Source organism: Dictyostelium discoideum, assembly GCF_000004695.1.
Source record: "Dictyostelium discoideum AX4 chromosome 3 chromosome, whole genome shotgun sequence".
Classification (NCBI taxonomy): Eukaryota; Evosea; class Eumycetozoa; order Dictyosteliales; family Dictyosteliaceae; genus Dictyostelium; species Dictyostelium discoideum.
Window position 1 is genome coordinate 2,611,284 of NC_007089.4, and position 24,154 is coordinate 2,635,437.

Here is a 24,154-nt window from a genome sequence, read left to right on the forward strand (position 1 = left end):
TGTATTGAATATTTAAATTCCGATATCCTATTGGAATTGGTTAGACAATATTCAAATGGTAGTGGTGATTATTCATTCTTTTCATTCAAGATTGGTGAAAGACTTTATTCAAAACCTTTGAAATCTAGATTAATAAGATCAACACCAAAAAAAGTAATTGAATCAAGAAAAGAGACAATTTCATTCATTGAACGTTTAATTCAACATTATGCATCATCATCATCTGCAACTAATAATTTAAAACGTAGAAGTTATTCTGGTATACCAAAAGTTAGTAGTGTTGAAGGTTTATTAACTTCAAATCTTTTAAAAACATCTGGTGGTTTAATTTGTAATGATAACAGTGGTAATAGTAATAGTAATAATAGTAGTAATAATTTAGATAATATAACAGCAAATAATAATGTTATATGTTGTGGTAATGAAGATAATTTAATAACAGTTATAGTATCATTATTTGAAGCATTAATATCTTATTATCCATTAGAAGATATTGAATATGTTTTTAAATTAATGGTTGATAATGAAATTGGTGATTATGTCGATGCATTTGGTACTTTGAAAGTTTCAAAAAATGGTTCATGTTGTGCTGCAAATCGTGGTAATATGGAGGTGTTTCAATTTGTTTATCAAAATCGTCAACAATTCTTTTGGGATGAACAAGTTTTCAATTATTCACTTTCAAAAAGTCCAGAGATTGTATCATTCCTATTAAAGAATATGGAACATATAATTAATTATCGTACTTCATTCGATACGGCTACCATCTATTGTAATTGGAATATTATAAAGATATTGGATTCAAATTCAAAGTTTGAATGTTGTGAACATTCATTCATTAGATCTCTAAGAATTAATGATACAATTTTCAATTATTTATTCTTTTCAAGACGTGAACCAATACCACCATCAATTAAATTCTATCTTTCACGTAAACTTTTATCAATACTATTGAATATACCAAAACAATACTTTCAAATTAATCAACATAGATTTCAAGATTCAATGAGTGAAATCAATGAAATTCTTTTAAAGTTAACAGATATCAATTATTTAGCATCAAATTATTTTTATAGAGAATTCATTCAACTCTTACAACAGAATAAAGCTAATCCATTATTTATCACTTCAATTTATTCAACTAGTTTGGTACAATTATTCTCAAGAAATCAATATAGTCAAGTGATTAAACCAATTCTATCAATATTATATCCAGATTTATCTTTTCTTCAATCAACTCGTTTATCAAATTCATTATCATTAATTTTAAATAATTTCATTATTAATAATCAATTACATGTAATTAAAAAATTAATTAAAGATTTTTCATTTCTTTTTATTGAACCATCCACTCAAGAGATTTCTCAATTCACAACAACAGCAATTCAAGATTATCAAATTGATAATTGGTATAATGTTTATATTAAATCATTACCAATGATAGCTTTAGAACATCAAGAATATAATATATTCAATTATTTGGTTTTCAATTCAACCATTTCAAATTTATTATGGTCACAACAACAATTAACTCTTGACCAAATGGATAGATTAACTCTTATTAATACATTACATAATTGTCCTTTATCTTTTATTGATCATTTATTCATTAAATTTGATCCAACAAAATTAGTTTCAATTTTAATTGATAATATTCATTTAGAATTTCCAACATTAATAATAAATAATAACAATAATAATAATAGTAATAATAATAGTAATAATAATAATAATAATAATAATAATAATAATAATAATAATAATAATAATAATAATAATAATAATAATAATAATAATAATAATAATAATAATAATAATAATATTAATAATAATAATAATAATAATAACGATATTAAAATTAATGCTTTATCAAATTCTTCAATACCAAATGTAAAATATATTTATTGTAAATATTTAAATTGTAAAAATAATAATAATAATAGTAGTAGCAAATCAAACCAAGATGGCAATGGTCCGTTATCAACTTTTAAAAAATCAATCGGAAAGATTTTCAAATCATCAAAAAAATAGGGTGACACAAAAAAATAATTTTTTTATTTTATTTTTTTTTTATTTTTTTATTTTTTTTTTACTGTTATGTAAAATAAAAACTGGTGAAATGTTCAATTTTTTTTTTCTCCGACTTTAATGATGGGAAATTGGTGTTTTTTATCGAAAGTGGAAAAAAGATATTTTTTTTTTAAAAAATTAAAAAATTCTTTTCAATTTTTTGTGGGACCTTCCTAAAAATAAAAAAATCTTCTAAGATCTTTTTTAATAAATAAATATCTTTATTTACATTTTTTCCCACCCATTTAAATTCTTTATTTTATTTTTATTTTTTTTTTCTCTTTTTTTCTTTTTTTTTTTTTTTTTTTTTTTTTTTTTTCCTCTACTTTTTATTTTATTTTATTGTATTTTTACGTTTTCTTCTACTTTTTATTTTATTTTATTTTATTTTTTTTTAATTATTTATTTATTTATTTATTTTTATAATTTGCATATTTTTTTTTTTTTAAAAAAAAAAAAAATGGGATCCCAAAAGATTTTCTTGATTTTGTTTACAATTTTATTGTGTTTGAGAACTATAAAATCTATTTCAGTTGAAGAATGTAATTATTTTTTTTTTTAATATTTAAAAAAAAAAAGGAGTTATAAATATTAATATTATGTTTAGCAAATTGTATTAGTTTTTTAGCCAACCAACTTGGAATAAATTTTTTTACCTCAATAAATTCTTCAAGCCAAATTCAATATTGTTATTATACATCTTATATTACATGTGACTCTAATGAGAGTATAACTGAATTAAATCTATCTCAAAATTCATCTTCTAATATAATAGGTTCAGACCTATTTTTATGTTTTCCAAATTTAAATTCATTGTTTGTATTTATTTTTTATTTTTAATTTTATTTTTATTTTTTATTTTTATTTTTATTTTTTATTTTTATTTTTTTTTTATTTTTGCTTTTTTTTATTTTTTTTTTTTATCTTTTATCAATTTATTAATTTTGTGTTTTCAAATAGATATCTTAAAAAAGTAATACTCAATAGTGATATTTTATATACATTACCTTCAACTGTAAAGAAATTACATTTGGAAAGATGCACTGGTTTAACCAATGTAACTCAAAAATTACCGCCATATGATTATTTGTATGTATTGTTGAAAAAATAAAAAAAAAAAAAAGAAAAAGTGTTTTTTTTTACTAATTATTTAAATATTAGAGAGATAATTACCTTTTCATCAGATACTTTCATATTTTATATGTCATGGATTCAAAATATTAAAGAGTTTTATTTTTATAATGTTGAATTTCCATATACTTTAAATACAACTTTTGTTACAGATTTTGAAAATATTGAAAATTATACCAGACTAGATTACATGGGCTTCTCAACAAATGAAATACCTGATCTTACTGGTTTTTCATGTGGTGTGTAAGTAAACAAATTATTTAATAAATAAAAATAATAATAGTTTGTTATTGATAAAAATAATAATAATAATAAAAATAAAAATATAGTGATATGCTTTTAGGTTTTGCTTTTAAAAGTTCATTTGAAAAATTATTAACATTTAGTGGTGTTAAAGATATGATGATTTGGTACTATACAAGACCAATAGATATACCAACACAATTATTACAATTAAGTGGAATGCAAAATTTGTAAGTTGTAACTATATTTTCTAAAATTTAACAATAATAATTTAAAATTTTACTGATTCTTTTTAATGATAAAGGCAAATTAATATAAATTTTAAAGTACCATCTTATCAATATGATTTCTCAAATTTAACATCATTATCAATGCTTCAACTTATGGATAAATCAACCAATACAAATAACTTGGGAAGAAATGGTTTACCAATTTCAAAATTACCACCAAATTTAAAAGAATTTTATTATGCAGGAATTTTAAAGAAATCACCATCAATGGAAATTTTTAAAGATGTTAAAATTGTTGATTTCTCATTATGTGAAATAAATGATACATTAAAAGATGTTTTCTTACCAACAACTTATTCAACAAATAATTTGTAACTATTTTCATTCATTAAATTATTTTTTACTTTTATTTTTTTTTAAACAGTTACTAATAGTTGTTTTTATTTTTATATATATTATATTAATAGATATTTTGAAAACAATAAATTATATGGTTTAATTCCTCAATCATACTGTAATGTAATTACAGATTTTAGCGATAATACTTTAACTGGTGAAATTCCAAAGTAATTATTTTCTTTTTTATAAAAAATATTAGAATTAATTTATATATAGAAAAAAAAAAAAAAAAAAACTAACAATTTTTTAAAATAATTATAGTTGTTTCACGTGTTATTTTAATGATACTGATTCTTTAGTGAAAAATAAATTTGCAAATAATAAATTCACAAATTATGCGACCCAAGGTCCTTGTAGTATGTATTTTTAAAATATAATAATTTTTAAAATTTTAATTTTATATATATACTAACTATAATTTAATTTTTAGCAACAATGAAACCAAATTTATTAGTTAATGCTACAACTTTAATATTATATGGTGAATCTTTAGGTTTTAATGGTAGACTTATAAAAACAAATGCAACAGGTTCAACAACTTTTACAATGATACAACCAAGTAGTTATTTTACATTAAATTTAAGAACAACAAATATATTTGCAAAAGGTGCAAGATCATTAATACTCACTTGGACAGTTGGTAGCGAAATTAGAAAATTCACATTACCAATTGTTAAACAAGCACCTGTACCTGCAAATATTACTTACAGTGGTATTGCATCGAATCAAGTCGAAATAAATGGTGAATTCTTTACATACAACATTACAGATGTTTCGGTTTTAGTAAGTGGTAATGATTGTCTTGTAACTTATACAACATTCAACCAAATCAAATGTACATTAACAAAAGGTTTAAATGAAAGTATTGTATTACCAGTTGATTTTATTTTTGTTGACATTATTGTAGGTGGAAACAAAACAAGTGTTTATGTTAGATTACAAGAAACATCATATATAAACAATAAAAAGTGTAACCCTGAACTATGTACTTCCAATACATATTGTAATTTAAATGATGGAATTTGCTATCCACATTTAGATTGTATTTCAGATTGTACAATAAACAATGCAGTTTGTAATCATGTTAGTGGGTTGTGTGATTGTAGGAATAATTGTAGTAATGCAGGTTTATGCAATGGTGTAGATGGTACTTGTTCGTGTAATTCTGGTAGATTATTCAACGATTGCAGTGGTATTCAATGTACAGGTACACCAATTTGTTCAAATCATGGTACTTGTGATACCTCAAACGGAAAATGTAAATGTGAATCAATTATATGGGTTGGCAATGCATGTCAAGATACTCAACATTATGTAAATGCAATTACACCATCAAATGAAAATGGTGGTAAAGTTTTATTATTTGGTTGGTTTGGTTCAACTCATTCAAATGCATCAGTAATAATTGGCTCACAAGAATGTAATATAACTTCAATAAATCAAACTGTAATAGAATGTGATATTGGTCATGGAAAAGGAATAGTACCAACATATGTTTCCCAAAATTCTTTGGAGTGGTCAAGTCAGACAATGTATAAATATTTATCAATACAATTGAAATGTCCAAATGATTGTACAAGTAATTTAAATGGTAATTGTGATACAACTAAAGGTGTTTGTGTTTGTATTGGTAACTTTACAGGTATTGATTGTGGTTCATATCCAACTAGTAATCCATCAGATGGAAGTGGAAGTGGACCAAAAACAAATACAACAGTGGATGATAATACTGGTAGTGGTTCAATTAACAATGGTAATGTAGATTACCAAGTATCAATCACTTCACTATTAGAAATTGGATTTGATGGTAGCACAATTAAAGAATACAACCTAACTAAATTATGGGAAAAGCCAAGCAATATTAACAATCCAAACCCTAATATACATACTTTTACACAAACAATTGAAGGTAATTGTACAATCACTTCAACAATTGAAGAAGTTTCAAAAGATAAAGAATTTTCATTTGCTGGTATTGACTTTACAGTTTCAGGAGGTTCATTAAAATTATCAGTTCAAATTTTAAATTATCCATATAGTTCAACATTAAATACATTACAACTAAGAATGAAATCATCAGCTTTAAATTATTCAACACCAAAATGTGGTAGTACTCAAGATGATGAAAAAGTTTCAATAGATTCAAATGGATTCACAAATGAAAATGATAATTTAAACTATTTAACAATCACAAAGAATAATAGAAAACTTTATGGTCGTTTCCTTTCAAAAATGTTATCAGATGGTAGATCAACATTTACAACAAGTAACATCATTTCAACAACTGATGTCGATGTTACTGTTGCATTAAATTTACCACATTGCGATATCTGTTTATTAGATCCTGGTAAGTTTAATTTTTATAATTGATTTTTACATTTTTTTTTTTTTTTTTTTTTTCTTTTATTCCCTCAAATAACTGACTTTTTTTTTTTTTCATTTCCAAATCAGATTTTTCAATTCTTTTAAATTCAAATGTAAAAGATAATGAAGAAACATGTGAAGATGAAACTAAAGATACAAAAATATCAACCACAACAATTATTGCGATCTGTGTATCAGTGGGGGGTGCTGCAATTATAGGTGCTGCTGGTTATCTTTTGTATAGAAAAAAAATTGTTGAAGTTTTACCATCTTCAATGTCAAATTCAAAATTAAGAAAACTAAATGCAAAATAGTAACTCAATGTATTAATAATTTAATAAACTTTATAAAAATAAAAAATTAAAAATTTGTTAAGGGTTTTTAAATGATTCTTTTTTTTTTTTTTTTGTTTGGTGATATGTTTTTTTTTATTCTAAAAAAAAAAAAAAGTTGCAAGATATTTTTTTATTTTTCCTGAAAAGTTGAAAGATTTTTTTTTTTTTTTTTTTTTTTTTTGATAAAAATTGATGAATTTTTAGATCATCTTTTTATAAAAATATCCATTTTTCTAAGTCTCGAAAAAAAAAGTTTGTAATTATGTAAATGTTGATTGCATTCTTTGATTTTTTTATTTTTTTTTTTTATTTTTTAAATATTAAGTTTTTTAATATTAAATTAACCTATTCATTTATTTATTTTTTTATTTAAATATTTATTTATTTATTTATTTATTTATTTATTTATTTATTTATTTATTTATTTATATTAATTGAACAAAAAAAAAAAAAAAAAAAAAAAAAAAAAAAAAAAAAAAAAAAAAAAAAAATGAAATTTTCAAAGATTTTCTCTATTTTCATTTTAATTCTTTTATGCATTGGTACTTTAAAATCAATTTCCATAGATGAATGTAAGTAAATAATTTTTATTTTTTTATTATAATTTTTAAAAAAAAAACTAATTATTTATTATAATATAGATAATTGTTTGGGTTTAGTTCTAACCCAATTTGGAATGAATAATTTTATTCCAAATAGGGTCAATGCTACTGGACAAATCGAATATTGTCTTCCTTTTAACATAATTACCTGTGACACAAATGAAAGTGTAATAGGTTTGAATTTATTTCAATTTCTTACATATGGCGTTATAAGTGCAAGTTCTTTCACATGCTTTCCAAATTTAAAATCATTGTAATTTTTTTTTTTTTATATATTTTTTTTTTATTTTTTATTTCTTATTAATTTCCATTTTTTTTTTCAGATCACTTCAACAAACAATACTTAGTCCAGATTTTTTTTATACTCTACCTTCAACATTAAAAAGTTTAGATTTAGATGGTTGTTCTGGTGCTACAAAAATAACATCAAAACTTCCTCCATTTGACTATTTGTGTGTATAAAAAAAAATATATATATACATAAAAAAAAATCCAATTTTTTACTAATCTTAATACTATTATTTTATTTTGTTTTAATTTGTTTTATTTTATTATATTTAGCAAAGTTATTTCTATTTCTTCAGATACATTCACTGTTTATTTATCATGGATTCAAAATATTAAATATTTTCATTTTTCAAATTATGATTCCAATTATCCAACTATGAATTCAACATATATAACAGATAATGAAAACATTGAAAACTATACAACAATTGAAATTTTTAAATTTTCAACCAATTTAATACCGGATATTACTGACTTCTCATTTTCATTGGTGTATGAAAAAATAATATTATATTATAAACTATTATTAATATTATTATTAATATTATTATTATTATTATTATTATTATTATTATTATTATTATTATTATTATTATTATTATTATTATTATTATTATTATTATTATTATTTTTATTATTATTATTATTTATAGTGAAATGGTTTTAGGAAATTCTTTTCAAAGTTCATCATTAAATAATTTAACAACCTTTTCAAATGTTATTGATTTTAAGATTTGGTATTATACAAAACCTATAGATATACCAATACAATTACTACAATTAAGTAGATTACAAAATTTGTAAGTTGTTTAGGAAAAAATAAAAAAATAAAAAAAATAATATAATTTTACTTTACTAATAAAAAAAAAAATAATAAAAATAAAAAAAGACAAATTAATATAAATTTTAAAGTACCATCTTATCAATATGATTTCTCAAATTTAACATCATTATCAATACTTCAACTTATGGATGAATCATCAAATAATAATAACCTTGGAAGAAATGGTTTCCCAATTTCAAAATTACCACCAAACTTAAATGAATTTTATTATGGAGGAATTTTAAAGAAATTGCCATCAATGGAAATTTTTAAAGATATTAAAATTGTTGATTTCTCATTTGGCCAAATCAATGATACATTAAAAGATGTTTTCTTACCAACAACATATGGAATTAATTATTTGTAATTATTATTTACTTATTTATTATTTATAATTTATCCTAATCATAAATTATTAATTATTATTTTTTCTTTTCTATAATATAGTTATTTTCAAAGTAATACATTATATGGTACAATACCTCAATCTTATTGTAATTTTATAACGGATTTTAGTACAAATACTTTAACTGGTGAAATTCCAAAGTAATTGTTTTTAAAAATTTAAAAAAAAAAAAAAAAAAAAAACAATATTAATATTTATTCAAACTTTTCCTTATTCTTCATTTTATATTTTAGTTGTTTTACCTGTTATTTTGGTGATTCTGAAATTGGTTTAAAAAATTTATTTGCAAATAATAAATTCACAAATTATGATACCCAAAACCTATGTAGTATGTTTTTTTATTAAATTAAACTTGTCTAATTTTTAACAATTATTAATTATGTATTTAATTTTTAGCGTCAATGAAACCAAATTTATTAGTTAATGCTACAACTTTAATATTATATGGTGAATCTTTAGGTTTTAATGGTAAACTTATAAAAACAAATGCAACAGGTTCGACAACTTTTACAATGATTCAACCAAGTAGTTATTTTACATTAAATTTAAGAACAACAAATATATTTGCAAAAGGTGCAAGATCATTAATACTCACTTGGACAGTTGGTAGCGAAATTAGAAAATTCACATTACCAATTGTTAAACAAGCACCTGTACCTGCAAATATTACTTACAGTGGTATTGCATCAAATCAAGTTGAAATAAATGGTGAATTCTTTACATATAATATTCAAGATGTTTTAGTTTTAGTTAGTGGTATTGATTGTCTTGTCACTTCAACAACATTCAACCAAATCAAATGTAAATTAACAAAAGGTTTAAATGAAAGTATTGTATTACCAGTTGATTTTATTTTTGTTGACATTATTGCAGGTGGAAACAAAACAAGTGTTTATGTTAGATTACAAGAAACATCATATATAAACAATAAAAAGTGTAACCCTGAACTATGTACTTCCAATACATATTGTAATTTAAATGATGGAATTTGTTATCCATATTTAGATTGCTTTTCAGATTGTACAATAAACAATGCATTTTGTAATCATGGTAATGGTTTGTGTGATTGTAGAAATAATTGTAGTAATGCAGGTTTATGCAATGGTGTAGATGGTACTTGTTCGTGTAATCCCGATAGATTATTCAACGATTGCAGTGGTATTCAATGTCCAGGTACACCAATTTGTTCAAATCATGGTACTTGTGATACCTCAAATGGAAAATGTAAATGTGAATCAATTAAATGGGTTGGCAATGCATGTCAAGATACTCAACATTATGTAAATGCAATTACACCATCAAATGAAAATGGTGGTAAAGTTTTATTATTTGGTTGGTTTGGTTCAACTCATTCAAATGCATCAGTAATAATTGGCTCACAAGAATGTAATATAACTTCAATAAATCAAACTGTAATAGAATGTGATATTGGTCATGGAAAAGGAATAGTACCATCATATGTATATCAAAATTCTTTGGAATGGTCAAGTCAGACAATGTATAAATATTTATCAACACAATTAAAATGTCCAAATGATTGTACAAGTAATTTAAATGGTAATTGTGATACAACAAAAGGAGTTTGTGTTTGTATTGGTAACTTTACAGGTATTGATTGTGGTTCATATCCAACTAGTAATCCATCAGATGGAAGTGGAAGTGGACCAAAAACAAATACAACAGTGGATGATAATACTGGTAGTGGTTCAATTAACAATGGTAATGTAGATTACCAAGTATCAATCACTTCACTATTAGAAATTGGATTTGATGGTAGCACAATTAAAGAATACAACCTAACTAAATTATGGGAAAAGCCAAGCAATATTAACAATCCAAACCCTAATATTCATACTTTTACACAAACAATTGAAGGTAATTGTACAATCACTTCAACAATTGAAGAAGTTTCAAAAGATAAAAAATTTTCATTTGCTGGTATTGATTTTACAGTTTCAGGAGGTTCATTAAAATTATCAGTTCAAATTTTAAATTATCCATATAGTTCAACATTAAATACATTACAACTAAGAATGAAATCATCAGCTTTAAATTATTCAACACCAAAATGTGGTAGTACTCAAGATGATGAAAAAGTTTCAATAGATTCAAATGGATTCACAAATGAAAATGATAATTTAAACTATTTAACAATCACAAAGAATAATAGAAAACTTTATGGTCGTTTCCTTTCAAAAATGTTATCAGATGGTAGATCAACATTTACAACAAGTAACATCATTTCGACAACTGATGTCGATGTTACTGTTGCATTAAATTTACCACATTGCGATATCTGTTTATTAGATCCTGGTAAGTTTAATTTTAATAATTGATTTTTATTCCCTCAAATAACTGACTTTTTTTTTTTATTTTTCATTTCCAAATCAGATTTTTCAATTCTTTTAAATTCAAATGTAAAAGATAATGAAGAAACATGTGAAGATGAAACTAAAGATACAAAAATATCAACCACAACAATTATTGCGATCTGTGTATCAGTGGGGGGTGCTGCAATTATAGGTGCTGCTGGTTATCTTTTGTATAGAAAAAAGTTTGTTGAAGTTTTACCATCCTCAAAGTCAAATTCAAAATTAAAAAAACTAAATGTGAAATAAGATTAAAATAAAATATTATAATAAATTTAAAGACTATTACAAAAAAAGATTTACTTTTTTAACATCTCTTTTATATATCAAGGTCAGATAGGCTCATATAAGAGTGCTAAGATTTAACTAAGATTTAAAATACTTTGTTTTTCTTGTTAAGTTTTTGAATTTTTCAGAAGGGATAAGGTTAGATTGATTGTTTTTTTTTTATTTTTTGTTTAGAGGCAATCCACTTTATATTTTTGTTTGGTTAATCTTTTTAAAATGAAAAGAGCAATATTTGGTGAAAAATATCACAAATCGCCGCGATAGTATAGTGGTATTACTTCAGATTGGGAACCTTTGACCATAATTAAGAATTCTTTTATAGATCAAAAAAAAAATTTAGATTTAACATGCAAAGCAATATTATTATAACTTTTTTAATTCAGGTGTGTACCCGTGAGATAGGGAATTGAACCTTTGATCAAGAGGTCAAATTTTTAAAAAGTGCCGCGACCTGGAATCGAACCAGGGTCAACAGAGCCACAATCTGATGTACTACCACTATACTATCACGGCAATTTGTGATATTTTTCATTTTAAATTGCTCTTCCCCATTTTCTTAATTAAAAAGATTAAACGGCCATGGTGTGTCGGTTTGTAAATATTTAAAAAGATCAGATTTTAATTTCATCAAATTTATTATAATAAATGAGATTTATCTCAAGAAGCTAATAATTGCATTATTCCTTTCAAAAGAAAATCGGGTTTTAATTTTTAAAATTGTTTAAAGTGAAAAAAACATCTTAATAATCTGAAAGGTGAAAGAAATAAAAGGAATTTAAAAAATAAAAGTTATTAAAGTTATGGTTATTTGTTGGAAAAAAAAATGAAAAAACTTAATCGCAAATATTTTATTATATATTAATTTAATATCTTAAGTAAGCAGCGCCTGAGCTTGAGCCTGAACCTGAACCTGAACCTGAACCGGTACCAGTCATTTGACCAGTAACGGATGGACCGCTGGTGACGGTGAAGTTAGCGTAGACAGAGTTAAAGGTGACACTGTGTTTGGCACCACAACTACCTTCACAGATCATTAATTGAACTTGGTAAACACCAGCTGGGAATTGTTCATCTTCAGATGGGGTGGCGGCGAATGAAAAACTAGTTGAGTATTGACCTGGTTGAGTGTTGACAATTAATTGAGCATCACCAAAACCATTTGAACCAGTTGGGTCAGTTACCATAACAGCAACTTCACCAGTACCGAGAGTTGATTCAACTTTGTAAGCAACACCAATGGTGAAAGTGGTACCGTGTGGACCAGAAGCTGGTGAAACATCGCTAGTTAAAACAGTGGCATTACTATTTTGATTTTTTGGGCAAACAGTTAATTCTTCACAAATCCAAACTGGATCAGCATCTTCACCAATGTTATTGAAAACTTTAAGGAATTCATCAATACCAACGATATCACATAAAAGATTGCAAGCACCTAAAATTAATAAAATAAAAAATAAAAAAATAAAAAAAATAAAAAAAAAGTATTAAAATTTGTTTGAAGTATTAATAGTAAAAGTAATAATAAAAATAAGATTTTTTTTTTTTTGTTTTTTTTTTTTTTCTTAAATCTTACCTTGTTCAATATTATTTGGGAGTAATGAACAAACGGCACCACATGAAGTGGCAATACCACCTGAAATAATTTTTTCTAAATCACCCATATCGTTATTGATGAAGTCGACGCTAATTAAAAAAAATAAAAAAATAAAAAAATAATAATATTAGATATAAAATGAAATATTATTATTTTTATAATTATTTTTTTTTTATTTCTTTTTTTCACACATACCATGTTGGACATAAACTGAATTGGAGATCAGCTTTGACTAATGAAGCAATGAATAAAATAGCAATTGTGATATATTTAATCATCATTTTTTATATATATATTCTCTATGTTTTTGATAAAAAATGAAAAGAAAGAAAAAAAAAAAAAAAAAAAAAAAAATGAAAAAACGATTCAAAAAAAAAAAAAAAAAAAATAATAATAATAAAAAAAAATAAAAAAAAAAATAATTAAAAATATCTTGAGGTCGATGATTTCATTCACAATTGCACAAACCCATTTTTTTAAAAATTTGTGATTTTTTTTTTTTCCAATAATTTTTTTTTTTTTTTTTCAAAACGACTAATTTTTGTATGTGATTTTTTTTTTTTAAACAACTACCTTTTTGTATGTGATTTTTTATGATTTTTTTTTTTTCACTTTTTTTTATTTATTTATTTATTTTTCATTTTCCATAGTTCACGTATAAATGTCTTTTGAAAATTGTTTAAAAAATAAATTGAGAATAAATAGATTTTTAAAAAAAAGATTGATTAAAATTGTATCAAAAAATAATTTTTTTATTCTTATCATTTCTTTTTTTTAATTTTTTATTATTTTATTATTTTATTATTTTATTAATTTTTATTTTTGTTTCTGAATTCTAATTAAATTTTTTATTTTTTTTATGAAACAAACTGCAAGAAAAAAAAAAAAAAAAAAAAAAAAAAATTAAAAAAAAAAAAAAATTTAATGTGGTAAACAAAATTTTATTTTTAGCTTTTTTTTGAATAAATTAAGTACTTCTTCTGATAAAATGATTAAGAATTTCAATAGAAGGGACACTGGTATTCGAAGATATTATTGTGTAGTTTTGAGAACTTGTGGTGGTCGAGGAAATTAATTCTGGTGGGTTTTGTTGGTGAATAATAATTATACTCAAATAAATAATAATATTTTATCAATTATTATGGCTTAAAATATTATTATTTATTTGAGTGTAATTGTTATTCACCAACAAAACATTATCATTTCGGCTTGAGATTTTAGGTCTTTTTGAAGCACGTAGTGGGACGTACCATTTAACTAAAAATTAAAGTTAGCATCAAAATTTATTTAATTTTTAAAAATGATATAAATAAATTAATTATAAAAGTATATATACTAACATTTTTAAAAGGTTGTAGTTATTTCCAAAGAAAATGATGGCGGTGAGGTCGAAAACAAGAGATCAGAGTTACCCAAACAAATTCAATCCCAGCACTTCACTTTGGTTGGTAAAATCACAGCAATCAAATCTGGTTATGTTCCACAAATGAACAATAGTTTAAAAAGAGTGAGTGTTGAATTTCCTGCCTCTGTTGGTGATGTATTTATTAACAATTCTGGTTTCGTATGTATAATTTCAACTTTTTTTTTTTTTTGAATTGGATAACGCAATTATTAGTTGCTTCTCCTTGAGATTCTAGATCTCATTTTATTTGTAGTTTTTACAGGGTCTCTAAAAGAGGGGTCACTTTTTTTTTTTTTTGTTTCAAATTTTGAATTGTATTATTACTTTTGATTAAAACATCTTTTTTGTCCAAACTTTTTTCTAAATCTTTTTTTATTTTATCATCAGCTTCATGATTGATGTTGATGACATATTTGAATTGTTTTTTTTTTATTTGAGTTTTATCCACAATTTCACTTATTTTTTGTAGGCATTTGTGTTGTTTGTAATTTTCATCTTATTTTCTTTCGATTTTTTTTATATTACTTTAAAAAGTTAAAAATCTGGAAATTTTCTGCAGCTCTTTGTGTTTTAATTAGTTCGCGTATGACTTGTTGTCTATGAATTATTATTTCTTTTTCATCGTGGATGAGTTTGTTTCTTTTGTGCCAAATTATATAATTTCAACAATCTTATAAAATATATATAAAATATAATATACTTTATGTGAATACATTTTCCTGGCGGCTTCAACTTTATCAGAATGGGACATTTGTTCGATTCTTTCAGGAGTATATCTAAGTTTATTCATTATCATAAAAATAAAATGTTTTTTTTATCTATTAATTGTACAATTGTAATATTATAAATAAAATGGTAAATTTTTTGTTTTTTTCATTTTAAGGTGTCCTAAGTTTGTCATTAATTAAAAAAAAAATTAAAAATAAATTTATTTAATTTGAAATCTATGAAAATTAACTTTTATAGATTTGGATTGTTTATTTTTTATTTATTCCCATATAAAATTTAAAAAAAAAAAAAAAAAAAAAATCTTGCAATAAATTTAAAAAAAAAATACGAGTTTTTATTTTTTTTTATTTTTTTTATTTTTTTTTTTTTTTTTTTAATTTTTTTTTTTTTTTCCCATAAATCTTAAAAACATCACCATTTATTTTTTGTTTCTAAATTCTAGTTTAAAATTTAAATTTTTTTTTATTTTATTATTTATTTTATTTCACACCAAAATGTTCGTTAATATTCCGCGGAATCCCAAATAATAAATGATTCTATTTCATTTTAAATTAAAATAACAATAATAAAAAAAAAAACACTATAAATTTTTTTTTTTTTTTTTTTTTTTTTTTTTAAAAAAATTTCAATTCATAATTTTCAATGAACAAAAATAAAATAATAATAATAGCAATATCTTTGTTTTTTATATATTATTTCTTTTTATCAAGTTCAATTAATAAAAATAATACCAATAACAATAATAATTTAAATAATAATAACAATAATTATAATAATCATAATAATTTAACAATTCATCGAAAACAAAAAATGTCAAAATTATTTAATTCAATCTTTATTTCTCATGGAGCACCAAATCTTATCTTAGATCATTCGGATAAAACAAGAGAATTTTTAAAAACATTATCAAAAAATCATTATGGTTCAGTAAAACCAAAAGCAGTTTTATTAATATCTGTAAGTATTATTACTATTATTATTATTTTATTTATATATTTATATATTTTCAAAATTTTAATTTTTTTTTATTGTTATTATTATTTTTATTTTTTTTTTTAAATAGGCGCATTGGGAAGAAAGAGAATTTACAATTCAAACTAAACCAGAACCAGATGTAATTTATGATTTCGGTGGATTTGAACCAGAGATGTACAGAATGAAGTATCCAGCAAAAACATCACCAGAATTAATTGATAGAGTATCAGAATTATTTGCAAAAGCAAAGATACCATTAGGAAAAGATAATAAACGTGGATATGATCATGGTGCTTGGATGCCAATGAAATTGGTATATCCAGAAGCTGATGTACCAATAGTTCAATTATCTATAAAAGAAAATTTAAATGCTGCTCAACATTTTCAAATTGGTACAATTTTAAGACCATTAAGAGAAGAAGGTTATTTAGTTTTAGCTAGTGGTGGATCTGTTCATAATTTAAGAGCAATTTTTGATCCAAAATATCATTTAGATCCATCTTGGGCTTCAAAGTAAATATTATTAATTTATTTATTTATTTATTTATTTATTTATTTATTTATTTATTAATAATTATTATTTATAAATTTATTTTAGTTTTGAAGCATGGTTACAAAATACAATTTGTGAAAAGAGTGGTAAAGAACGTGAGGATGAACTTTTAAAATATGAAAGTTTACCATATTATAAACTTGCACATCCACGTTCTGAACATTTAATACCAGTTTTTGTAGCAGCCGGTTGTGCATCACCAGATTCAAAAGGTGTTAGAGTACATGATTTTTGGAAAACACCAGTTTTTAGTGTTTCAAGTTATTTATTCAGTGAACCAAACAATTAATAAATAAAAATAAATTATTTATTTTACACATATAATAATTGTTTTGTTTTTTTTTTTAAAAAATTTATTTATTTGTTTTTATTTTTTTATTTTTTAAAAATTAATAGAAAATAAAGAGTCATTATCATAATCATCATTATTATTATTATTAAAATTTTGATAATCTTCTAATTTAATAAAAGGTAATAAACCAAATGATTCCCATAAAGGAATTTTATTTGGATTATTATGATTTAAGAATTCTAAAATATTTAAAGATTGGAAATATTGACCTTCTAAAAGTTTATCAATTAAAATTTTATTTTCATTAGTGAAAATAGTTAATTTTAATCCACCTAAATTTGAAAAATGTGAAATTAATTTTTTAGATAATGAATCACTTATATATGGTATTATGATAATTTGAAATAATACATAAAGTCTATCACTATTTAAAATTATATCATCTGATGGTGATGATGATGATGATGGCAATGGCATACCTTTAAATTGTTGTTCATTTAAATTTATTTGACCAAAACCATTTGAAAGTAATTTAAAAATATTATAATATTTAAATTGATTTAAACCAAAGATTAATTCAAAGAATGGATTAGTTTCAATACAATTTGAATGAGATAAAAGTTTTGCTAAACAATTTAATAATGTTGAACAATTAATTTCAAAAAATGAAATATTTGAAATGAAGAATAATAATTGTTTAATATTACCATCAATAAAATATTTTTCAATAATTGATGATAATTCATTTAAATTTAATGGAATCTTAATTAATATATATTTGTTTGGGATTTTATATTTTTTTGAACATAATAAAACTGCCAAATCCTTTTCAATTTCATTATATTTTTTTAAATTATTTAATAAATAACTTGTAATTATTGAATTCTCACCAATCATATTACAAATTGAATTAAAATTTTTTAATAAATTATTATTATAATTATAATTATTATTATTTTTATTCTTTGATAATTTTACTAAATCATTAAAATTTTGAAATTTATAATTATTAAAATAATCTTTAAATTCTAATACCATTTTTAAAAATATTTTTCTATTCTCTATTGGTTTTGGTAAATCACAAAGAAAATCTAAATATATTTCATTGATATCAGGTGAGGTTGTTTTATAAAAATATTTATTTTTTAAAATTGGTAATAATAGTTTGAAAAGATATGGATATCCAATATGTTTATGATTTGGTAAAGATTTTCTTAATAATAAAATACAACTATGATTATTTAATGGTTCATAAATTGCTGAAGGTCTTAAAATGTCTATCTTTTCATTGATTATATAAGTAACTAAATTTTCATAACCAAGATCTATTAAATCTGATATTTTATTTATTGTTAATGAAAAAGAGGTTAAATAATCATCAAAATACTTTAAATTATCATTCATAATTTTACATTTATAATAATCATTTTCCATTAATTTTGGTTTAAAATAAATTTGATTTCTAATGATATCATTTTCTCTAATACATTTATATTTAAAAATGATTTTACTTTTTGTTGTTTTAAAAGAGTTTATATTAAATTCATTTAATTGAACATTATTCTTTTTTAACATTTCAATAATATAATCAGCATAATCTGGATCGTTAACTTCAAATGGATTAATTGGTCTATTATTTGCAAATAATTTTAATTCTAACCATACAGTTTCATTCATTAATTTAAATAATGGTAACATTTGTTTATTAGTTTTAAAAATTTTTAAATTAATTATATCTGCCAATTCTTTTAATGAAATTCTTTCACCAAAAATTTCAACAATACTTGAATCATCTTTTTTAAATTTGAATTTAAATTTTGAAAATAATTTCTTTACTAAATTTAAATCATCATTTTCAATTGATACATTAATTAATTTACAAATTTTATTAAATGTTTCATTATTTCTTTTAAAAAATGCATCATTATTTAACAAATTAAATAATTCATTCCTTATTTCATTTATTGAGTTATTATTATTATTATTATTATTATTATTATTATTATTATTATTATTATTATTATTATTGTTATTATTATTATTATTATTATTATTAATATTATTATTATCATAAGAATTTAATAAAATTTCTATAATATCATCATTTGTTAATAAAATTTTAAAAAATTGATCATCACAATTAAATAACCACCTTAATTTATCAATTGATATAAATGGTATTAACTTGAATAAATGATTATTTTCACATTTTTCAATACCTTCTAATAATCTTGATTTAAAAGTAATACAAACTTTTTTAAATAAATCTATATCTAATTCTTTCCATTTTAATAACATTAAATATTGTTCCCAATTAAAATCTAAATGAAATTTTATAATTTCATCATCATCATTAAAGTTTTTATTATTATTATTATTATTTATCAATAAATTTTTGGAATTTAAAAAATCATTAACTTTATTTGATAATAATACTTGATTTTTTATTTTTATTATAAATTCTATTGATAATTCGTAATAGTTAAATCTTTCATAAAAAAGATTCTTATTTATTTTTTTTATATTTTTAAATATTAAAAATCTTAAATATATATTTCTATAAACTTGTAAAAATAGATCTTCATTCATTTTTTTTTAAAAAAAAAAAAAAAAAAAAAAAAAAAAAAAAAAAATCAAAAAAAAAAAAAAAAAAAAAAGAAAAAAATAAGAAAAAAATTGAATATTTATTGATTACTTTTTATAAAAAATATCTGTTCAACAAATTTTTTTTTTTTTTATTAAACCATTTTATTTTTATTTTTATTTTTATTTTTTTTTTTTTTATTTTTTTTTTTTTTTTGGTTAAAGTATTAACAAGAAGTAAATAGTTTGCCTGTATCAATTATTTTACTGCTTTCAACACTTTGGATTGTAATTGAAATGAATTGACCACTAATTGAATAATAATAATATTAGTTGGCCAATAATTATAAGTGGTTTGAGTTAGATTTACAAATTGTGAACTACCACTAAGTTTAATTGAAACTTGTTTTATATTAATTGCAGAATTAAAAATTAAAAAAGATGTCCAATAAGCATTACTTCCATCTTTCATCATAACTTTAACATTTCCAGTTACAGTACAGGGTACTTTTACATATGATAATCCATCTAATACACCCTTTGATTGTAATCCTAAAATTGAGAATGCATTTGGTGATAAACCAAAATGATTATCTCTTTGACAATATCCAGCTTCATTACATGAATCAGTGGCCATTACTGTTACTGATGAACCATTAGAATTTGAAATTTTAAAACATTGGCCACATTGTGCACCTACAACAAATTTATTAAATAAAAATAATAATAATAATTTTTTAATGTTGATATTTTTTTTTTAAAAATTAATAAATTTAATTTATATTATAAACAAACCATTTTGATATAGCTTTGTACCTAATGCACAAATCAAATAATTTCCAGGACCAGTTGGGCCTGTCAACAAACCATATCCACAGTTTCCATTATCCATTGCACTATTGAAAGTAGCTGAAGCACCATTAATTGATGATATTGATTTTAATCATTTTTTAAAATTTTTTTTTGTAAATATTTAATTGTTTTAAATTATTTTTTGATTAGGTGCTTTGAAAAAAAAAAATTTAAATGGTTTATATAGGAAAAAAAAAAAAAAAAAAAAAAAAAAAAAAAAAAAAAAAAAAAAAAAATATATAGTATTTATAATTATATGAATTTAAAATTCATAATAATTAATTTATAGATTTCAAGATTAAAGTTAAAATTAAACATTTAAGACAATATTTTTCCCCAAACAAAAATAAAATCCATTCTTTTAATTTTTTTTTTTCAAACAGCAAATTCTGAAATTTCTTATATAATCTTTTTGAAAAATAAAAATAAATTAAAAGTTATTTATTTGTAATATATTGAGATAGGTATTTTTTTTTTTTTTGTTGTATTTTTATTATTTTTATTTAAGTTTCAACAAATGATTTATAATTTAAAAACCAATATGGATAAAATGTTTAATTTACAATTTGTTTTTTAATTTTTCCTAAAGCTTTGAAAATACTATTTTTTTTTGAATTGGAATTGAAAATACTATCAATATCGCTATTAAAAATTAAATTTTCAACAAGTTTCGATAGCTCAGTGGAAGAGCAAGCGACTGCAAATCGTTAGGTCGCCAGTTCAATCCTGGTTCGGAACTTTCATTTTTAATTTTTTATTTTGTTTTAAATGATTGCCCCCTCTGTTTCCTCTCGATTTATCATATTTTCATTAAAATCTGACCATATTTAAAAGAGATTCAGTCATTTTAAAGTAAAATTATTATAAAAAAAACCGTACCGCGATCAAGAGGATACAAGATAGACGTGAAAAGTAATTCATCCTTTTCTATCCTTAATCTCGGTCAATTTTAACCAATCTTTCAAAAAAAATCACCAATCCACCACGATCTACAGATCTAACTTACCAAATCGCCGATTCAAAGGAATCCCATCGAGATGAATTCCTACGCAGACGCGGCTAAAATGGCCAACCCCTCCACCCATATGGACGAGGCATCAGAGAACTTCATTAAGGAATTCTCCACAAAAACAGCAGAGATAAAGGAGACCTACCCCAAATTATCAATAGGCCTCAAAGACATCTCCAAATACTGCGAGACCATATTGAACATGACTGCGCTCTCAACCTACGAGAAAAACAACGGATTCTACCCAATTACACTCGAATTCCCCAAAATGGATCTCATGGGGTTAGAAGAAATGAGAAAAACACTCTCAAACTACGATATCCCAATCGACAAGATATACATAGGCAAAGGAACTAGAAAAATGATCCACCTGATGATTAAAAACGAACAATCTCTCCTAAATATCATTAGAGATAGAAGCAAATTGGGAACCTTCATCACCTCCAGTAGAGACTACCACGTCCTCACAGGAAGAGTAAGAATTCCAAGAGAAAAGGCAGGAATAGTGGACGCCCTCATCAAAACTGCCTTTGCAGAAGAAATACCCTATGCAATATACCATACTATATACTCCACCGACCACCTCCTAGTATTCGGTCTAATAGAATGCAAAATAGGCGATCAAATGAAATCTGGCCAACACAATACAGAAATCGCCAACTTTACCATCAGAACGGCCACCAAAACCTACTCCTCACAAAAGAAAAATAAGAAAGTAGAGTCAAACAACACGGAAGAACCATTAGAAGATGAGATGACAGATGATCCTCCCAACACCCAAAACAGGATAGCAATCAAATCCTCTCAACCAAAACCACAACAACAAACAAACAACCCAGCAAAAAATCAGTCTGATAAACAATCAACCCAAGAGAAAAAAGCCCAATCAAAAAAGCCCTCTCAACCTCTTCCCCCCAAAAACCAAGCAGAATCTCAATCTGTCAAACCCACCACAACCACTACCACAACATCCAACGCCATCCAAAAAGACAATGCCAACAAAACGAGCACTAACATCCATTCATCCTCGGAAAACAGAGAGAAGACACCAAACATCCCTCCATCACATAAACGCAAGAACGAGGAAATCCACTCAAACAACGAGGTCACCCAACTCTCACCAACAATAAACAGAAGCAACCCTTACATCCCATCCACCCCTAAGACACCTGTCAAAAATGAAAGGAAAGGAATCATTGAGAGCTTCATAGAGAGTATCTACCCTTCACCATCCAAACCGCAGCTATACGACTCCCAAGAGGAGATCGATATCATCTCATAATGGTAGTAATCAAAATCAACCAATGGAATGTCAGAGGTTGGGGCACTGACACCTCCTTCAAAAACAAAACAGACTTTATCAAATCCCAATCCCCCCCAAACTCATTGGCACTAACCATAGTCAATGAACTCAACGCCGACGCAACACAAGCACACCAGCTATTTCCTGGCTCCATCATTAGCGCAACCAACAGAGGCAACGGAATAGGAATACTAAACCACAACAACCAAAACATAAAACTCTCACCAATATTCATAATAGAAGGTAGACTAATAATATCAGACATTCTAATAAAAGATACCACAACGAGAATCTTGGCCATATACGCCCCGGCCCAACCTGATAAAAGAAAAACACTAGCTTCAACACTAAACAAACACTTCAACAACCAATACCACAACCTAACGTCTAACCCTAATAAAAACATCGACATCATAGCAGGCGACTTCAACTGTTTAGACTTCAATGACAATCACACATCAAATGATGACCAAGGCAACTTGACAACACAATCCCCAGATGAGATGGCCACAGTAATCGAAGCCATCAGAATTTCAAATAACCTAATGGATATGGACCAACTAAATAAAAGACCCACCTTCTCAAGAACGATACACAACACAAACAATAACCTCACAAGAATCTTGGAAAGGAGACTAGACAGAATATACCTTAACAATAGCATAATCAACTACAGCCAATTATACTTAAGGAACCTAATCCCCCCAAAAATTAACAACATACCTCTATCAGATCACAACTTCCTATCAACCACCTTCACTCTACCCAACATACAGATGAACATGCGCAGATGGAGATTAAAAAATCCTCAATCCTCTCAAGCATAATGCTTAAGAAAATAGACTTCCTACTTAACGATTATTCAAGGGAGTTGTCATCCAACCATAACTCTATTTCCTTCTCTCAACTCAACAGCTTACTGAACAAAATAAAACAACTATACACAGAATTTCAAAAACAAAACGACTACAACAATAAGGCAAACATCAAAAATCTAATCTCCCTACTAGAGACAGAATTTAAAGACCAAGCCTTCGCAACCCTTTCAGCAATAAATGAATCTAAAAGAAGAGAAGAACAACTTAAACAAGAATTGAACAACTATTGCGAAGAAACCTCACTCAAGTACATCTCCGCGAGAATCAAGAAAAGACATAATGATTTCACCATCAACGCAGTAAAAGATGCACAAGGTAGAACAATTAACAAACAGGAATTGATCGAAGAAGAATACGTAAAATATTACTCAAATCTTTATGACTACAAAGAAGATGACCCACCATCTCATTATGAAATGTTGGAAAATTGGAC

The 24,154-nt window shown here is 23.8% G+C and overlaps 8 protein-coding genes, 2 non-coding genes and 1 pseudogene across 10 annotated transcripts in view; 6 read left to right on the forward strand and 5 right to left on the reverse strand.

The window, feature by feature from the left end:
- DDB_G0279857 (hypothetical protein) overlaps nucleotides 1-6,751 on the forward strand; it is a gene marked incomplete at both ends in the record, with an annotated part of 8,287 nt that extends 1,536 nt beyond the window's left edge. The window contains 9 exons of the mRNA XM_636418.1: nucleotides 1-1,906; nucleotides 3,045-3,159; nucleotides 3,232-3,444; nucleotides 3,531-3,674; nucleotides 3,749-4,045; nucleotides 4,142-4,240; nucleotides 4,335-4,429; nucleotides 4,504-6,420; nucleotides 6,525-6,751. The exon at nucleotides 1-1,906 is cut by the window's left edge and continues 1,536 nt beyond it. Coding sequence (XP_641510.1) covers nucleotides 1-1,906; nucleotides 3,045-3,159; nucleotides 3,232-3,444; nucleotides 3,531-3,674; nucleotides 3,749-4,045; nucleotides 4,142-4,240; nucleotides 4,335-4,429; nucleotides 4,504-6,420; nucleotides 6,525-6,751 — 5,013 coding nt within the window. The remainder of the gene's footprint in view (nucleotides 1,907-3,044; nucleotides 3,160-3,231; nucleotides 3,445-3,530; nucleotides 3,675-3,748; nucleotides 4,046-4,141; nucleotides 4,241-4,334; nucleotides 4,430-4,503; nucleotides 6,421-6,524) is intronic.
- A 511-nt stretch (nucleotides 6,752-7,262) lies between these two features.
- Nucleotides 7,263-11,509, forward strand: DDB_G0279859 (hypothetical protein; the record flags this gene model as incomplete). The annotated part of the gene is made up of 10 exons (XM_636419.1): nucleotides 7,263-7,344; nucleotides 7,414-7,627; nucleotides 7,698-7,826; nucleotides 7,936-8,154; nucleotides 8,316-8,462; nucleotides 8,552-8,848; nucleotides 8,933-9,031; nucleotides 9,125-9,219; nucleotides 9,288-11,204; nucleotides 11,283-11,509. The coding sequence occupies 10 exons, from the start codon at nucleotides 7,263-7,265 to the stop codon at nucleotides 11,507-11,509; spliced, it is 3,426 nt and encodes a 1,141-aa protein (XP_641511.1).
- A 481-nt stretch (nucleotides 11,510-11,990) lies between these two features.
- tRNA-His-GUG-7 lies at nucleotides 11,991-12,061 on the reverse strand. The gene has a single exon. It is a non-coding gene; the product is annotated as a tRNA-His (tRNA).
- A 350-nt stretch (nucleotides 12,062-12,411) lies between these two features.
- On the reverse strand, nucleotides 12,412-13,423 carry ctnB (hypothetical protein; the record flags this gene model as incomplete). The annotated part of the gene is made up of 3 exons (XM_636420.1): nucleotides 12,412-12,980; nucleotides 13,122-13,231; nucleotides 13,338-13,423. 3 exons carry the CDS (start codon nucleotides 13,421-13,423, stop codon nucleotides 12,412-12,414), a joined length of 765 nt encoding a protein of 254 aa, XP_641512.1.
- A 707-nt stretch (nucleotides 13,424-14,130) lies between these two features.
- DDB_G0279839 (hypothetical protein) lies at nucleotides 14,131-15,150 on the forward strand (the record flags this gene model as incomplete). The annotated part of the gene is made up of 3 exons (XM_636421.1): nucleotides 14,131-14,181; nucleotides 14,494-14,706; nucleotides 15,082-15,150. 3 exons carry the CDS (start codon nucleotides 14,131-14,133, stop codon nucleotides 15,148-15,150), a joined length of 333 nt encoding a protein of 110 aa, XP_641513.1.
- A 49-nt stretch (nucleotides 15,151-15,199) lies between these two features.
- Nucleotides 15,200-15,337, reverse strand: DDB_G0279841 (hypothetical protein; the record flags this gene model as incomplete). The annotated part of the gene is made up of 1 exon (XM_636422.1): nucleotides 15,200-15,337. The coding sequence occupies one exon, from the start codon at nucleotides 15,335-15,337 to the stop codon at nucleotides 15,200-15,202; it is 138 nt and encodes a 45-aa protein (XP_641514.1).
- Nucleotides 15,338-16,086: 749 nt separating this feature from the next.
- Nucleotides 16,087-17,093, forward strand: DDB_G0279843 (hypothetical protein; the record flags this gene model as incomplete). Its single annotated transcript, XM_636423.1, has 3 exons — nucleotides 16,087-16,233; nucleotides 16,340-16,764; nucleotides 16,850-17,093. 3 exons carry the CDS (start codon nucleotides 16,087-16,089, stop codon nucleotides 17,091-17,093), a joined length of 816 nt encoding a protein of 271 aa, XP_641515.1.
- Nucleotides 17,094-17,186: 93 nt separating this feature from the next.
- On the reverse strand, nucleotides 17,187-19,685 carry DDB_G0279845 (hypothetical protein; the record flags this gene model as incomplete). The annotated part of the gene is made up of 2 exons (XM_636424.1): nucleotides 17,187-18,574; nucleotides 18,608-19,685. 2 exons carry the CDS (start codon nucleotides 19,683-19,685, stop codon nucleotides 17,187-17,189), a joined length of 2,466 nt encoding a protein of 821 aa, XP_641516.1.
- A 253-nt stretch (nucleotides 19,686-19,938) lies between these two features.
- Nucleotides 19,939-20,626, reverse strand: DDB_G0279847 (annotated as a pseudogene; the record flags this gene model as incomplete).
- Nucleotides 20,627-21,198: 572 nt separating this feature from the next.
- tRNA-Cys-GCA-4 lies at nucleotides 21,199-21,270 on the forward strand. The gene has a single exon. It is a non-coding gene; the product is annotated as a tRNA-Cys (tRNA).
- A 472-nt stretch (nucleotides 21,271-21,742) lies between these two features.
- DDB_G0279861 (hypothetical protein) lies at nucleotides 21,743-22,822 on the forward strand (the record flags this gene model as incomplete). The annotated part of the gene is made up of 1 exon (XM_636426.2): nucleotides 21,743-22,822. One exon carries the CDS (start codon nucleotides 21,743-21,745, stop codon nucleotides 22,820-22,822), a length of 1,080 nt encoding a protein of 359 aa, XP_641518.2.
- Between the last annotated feature and the right edge of the window lie 1,332 nt (nucleotides 22,823-24,154).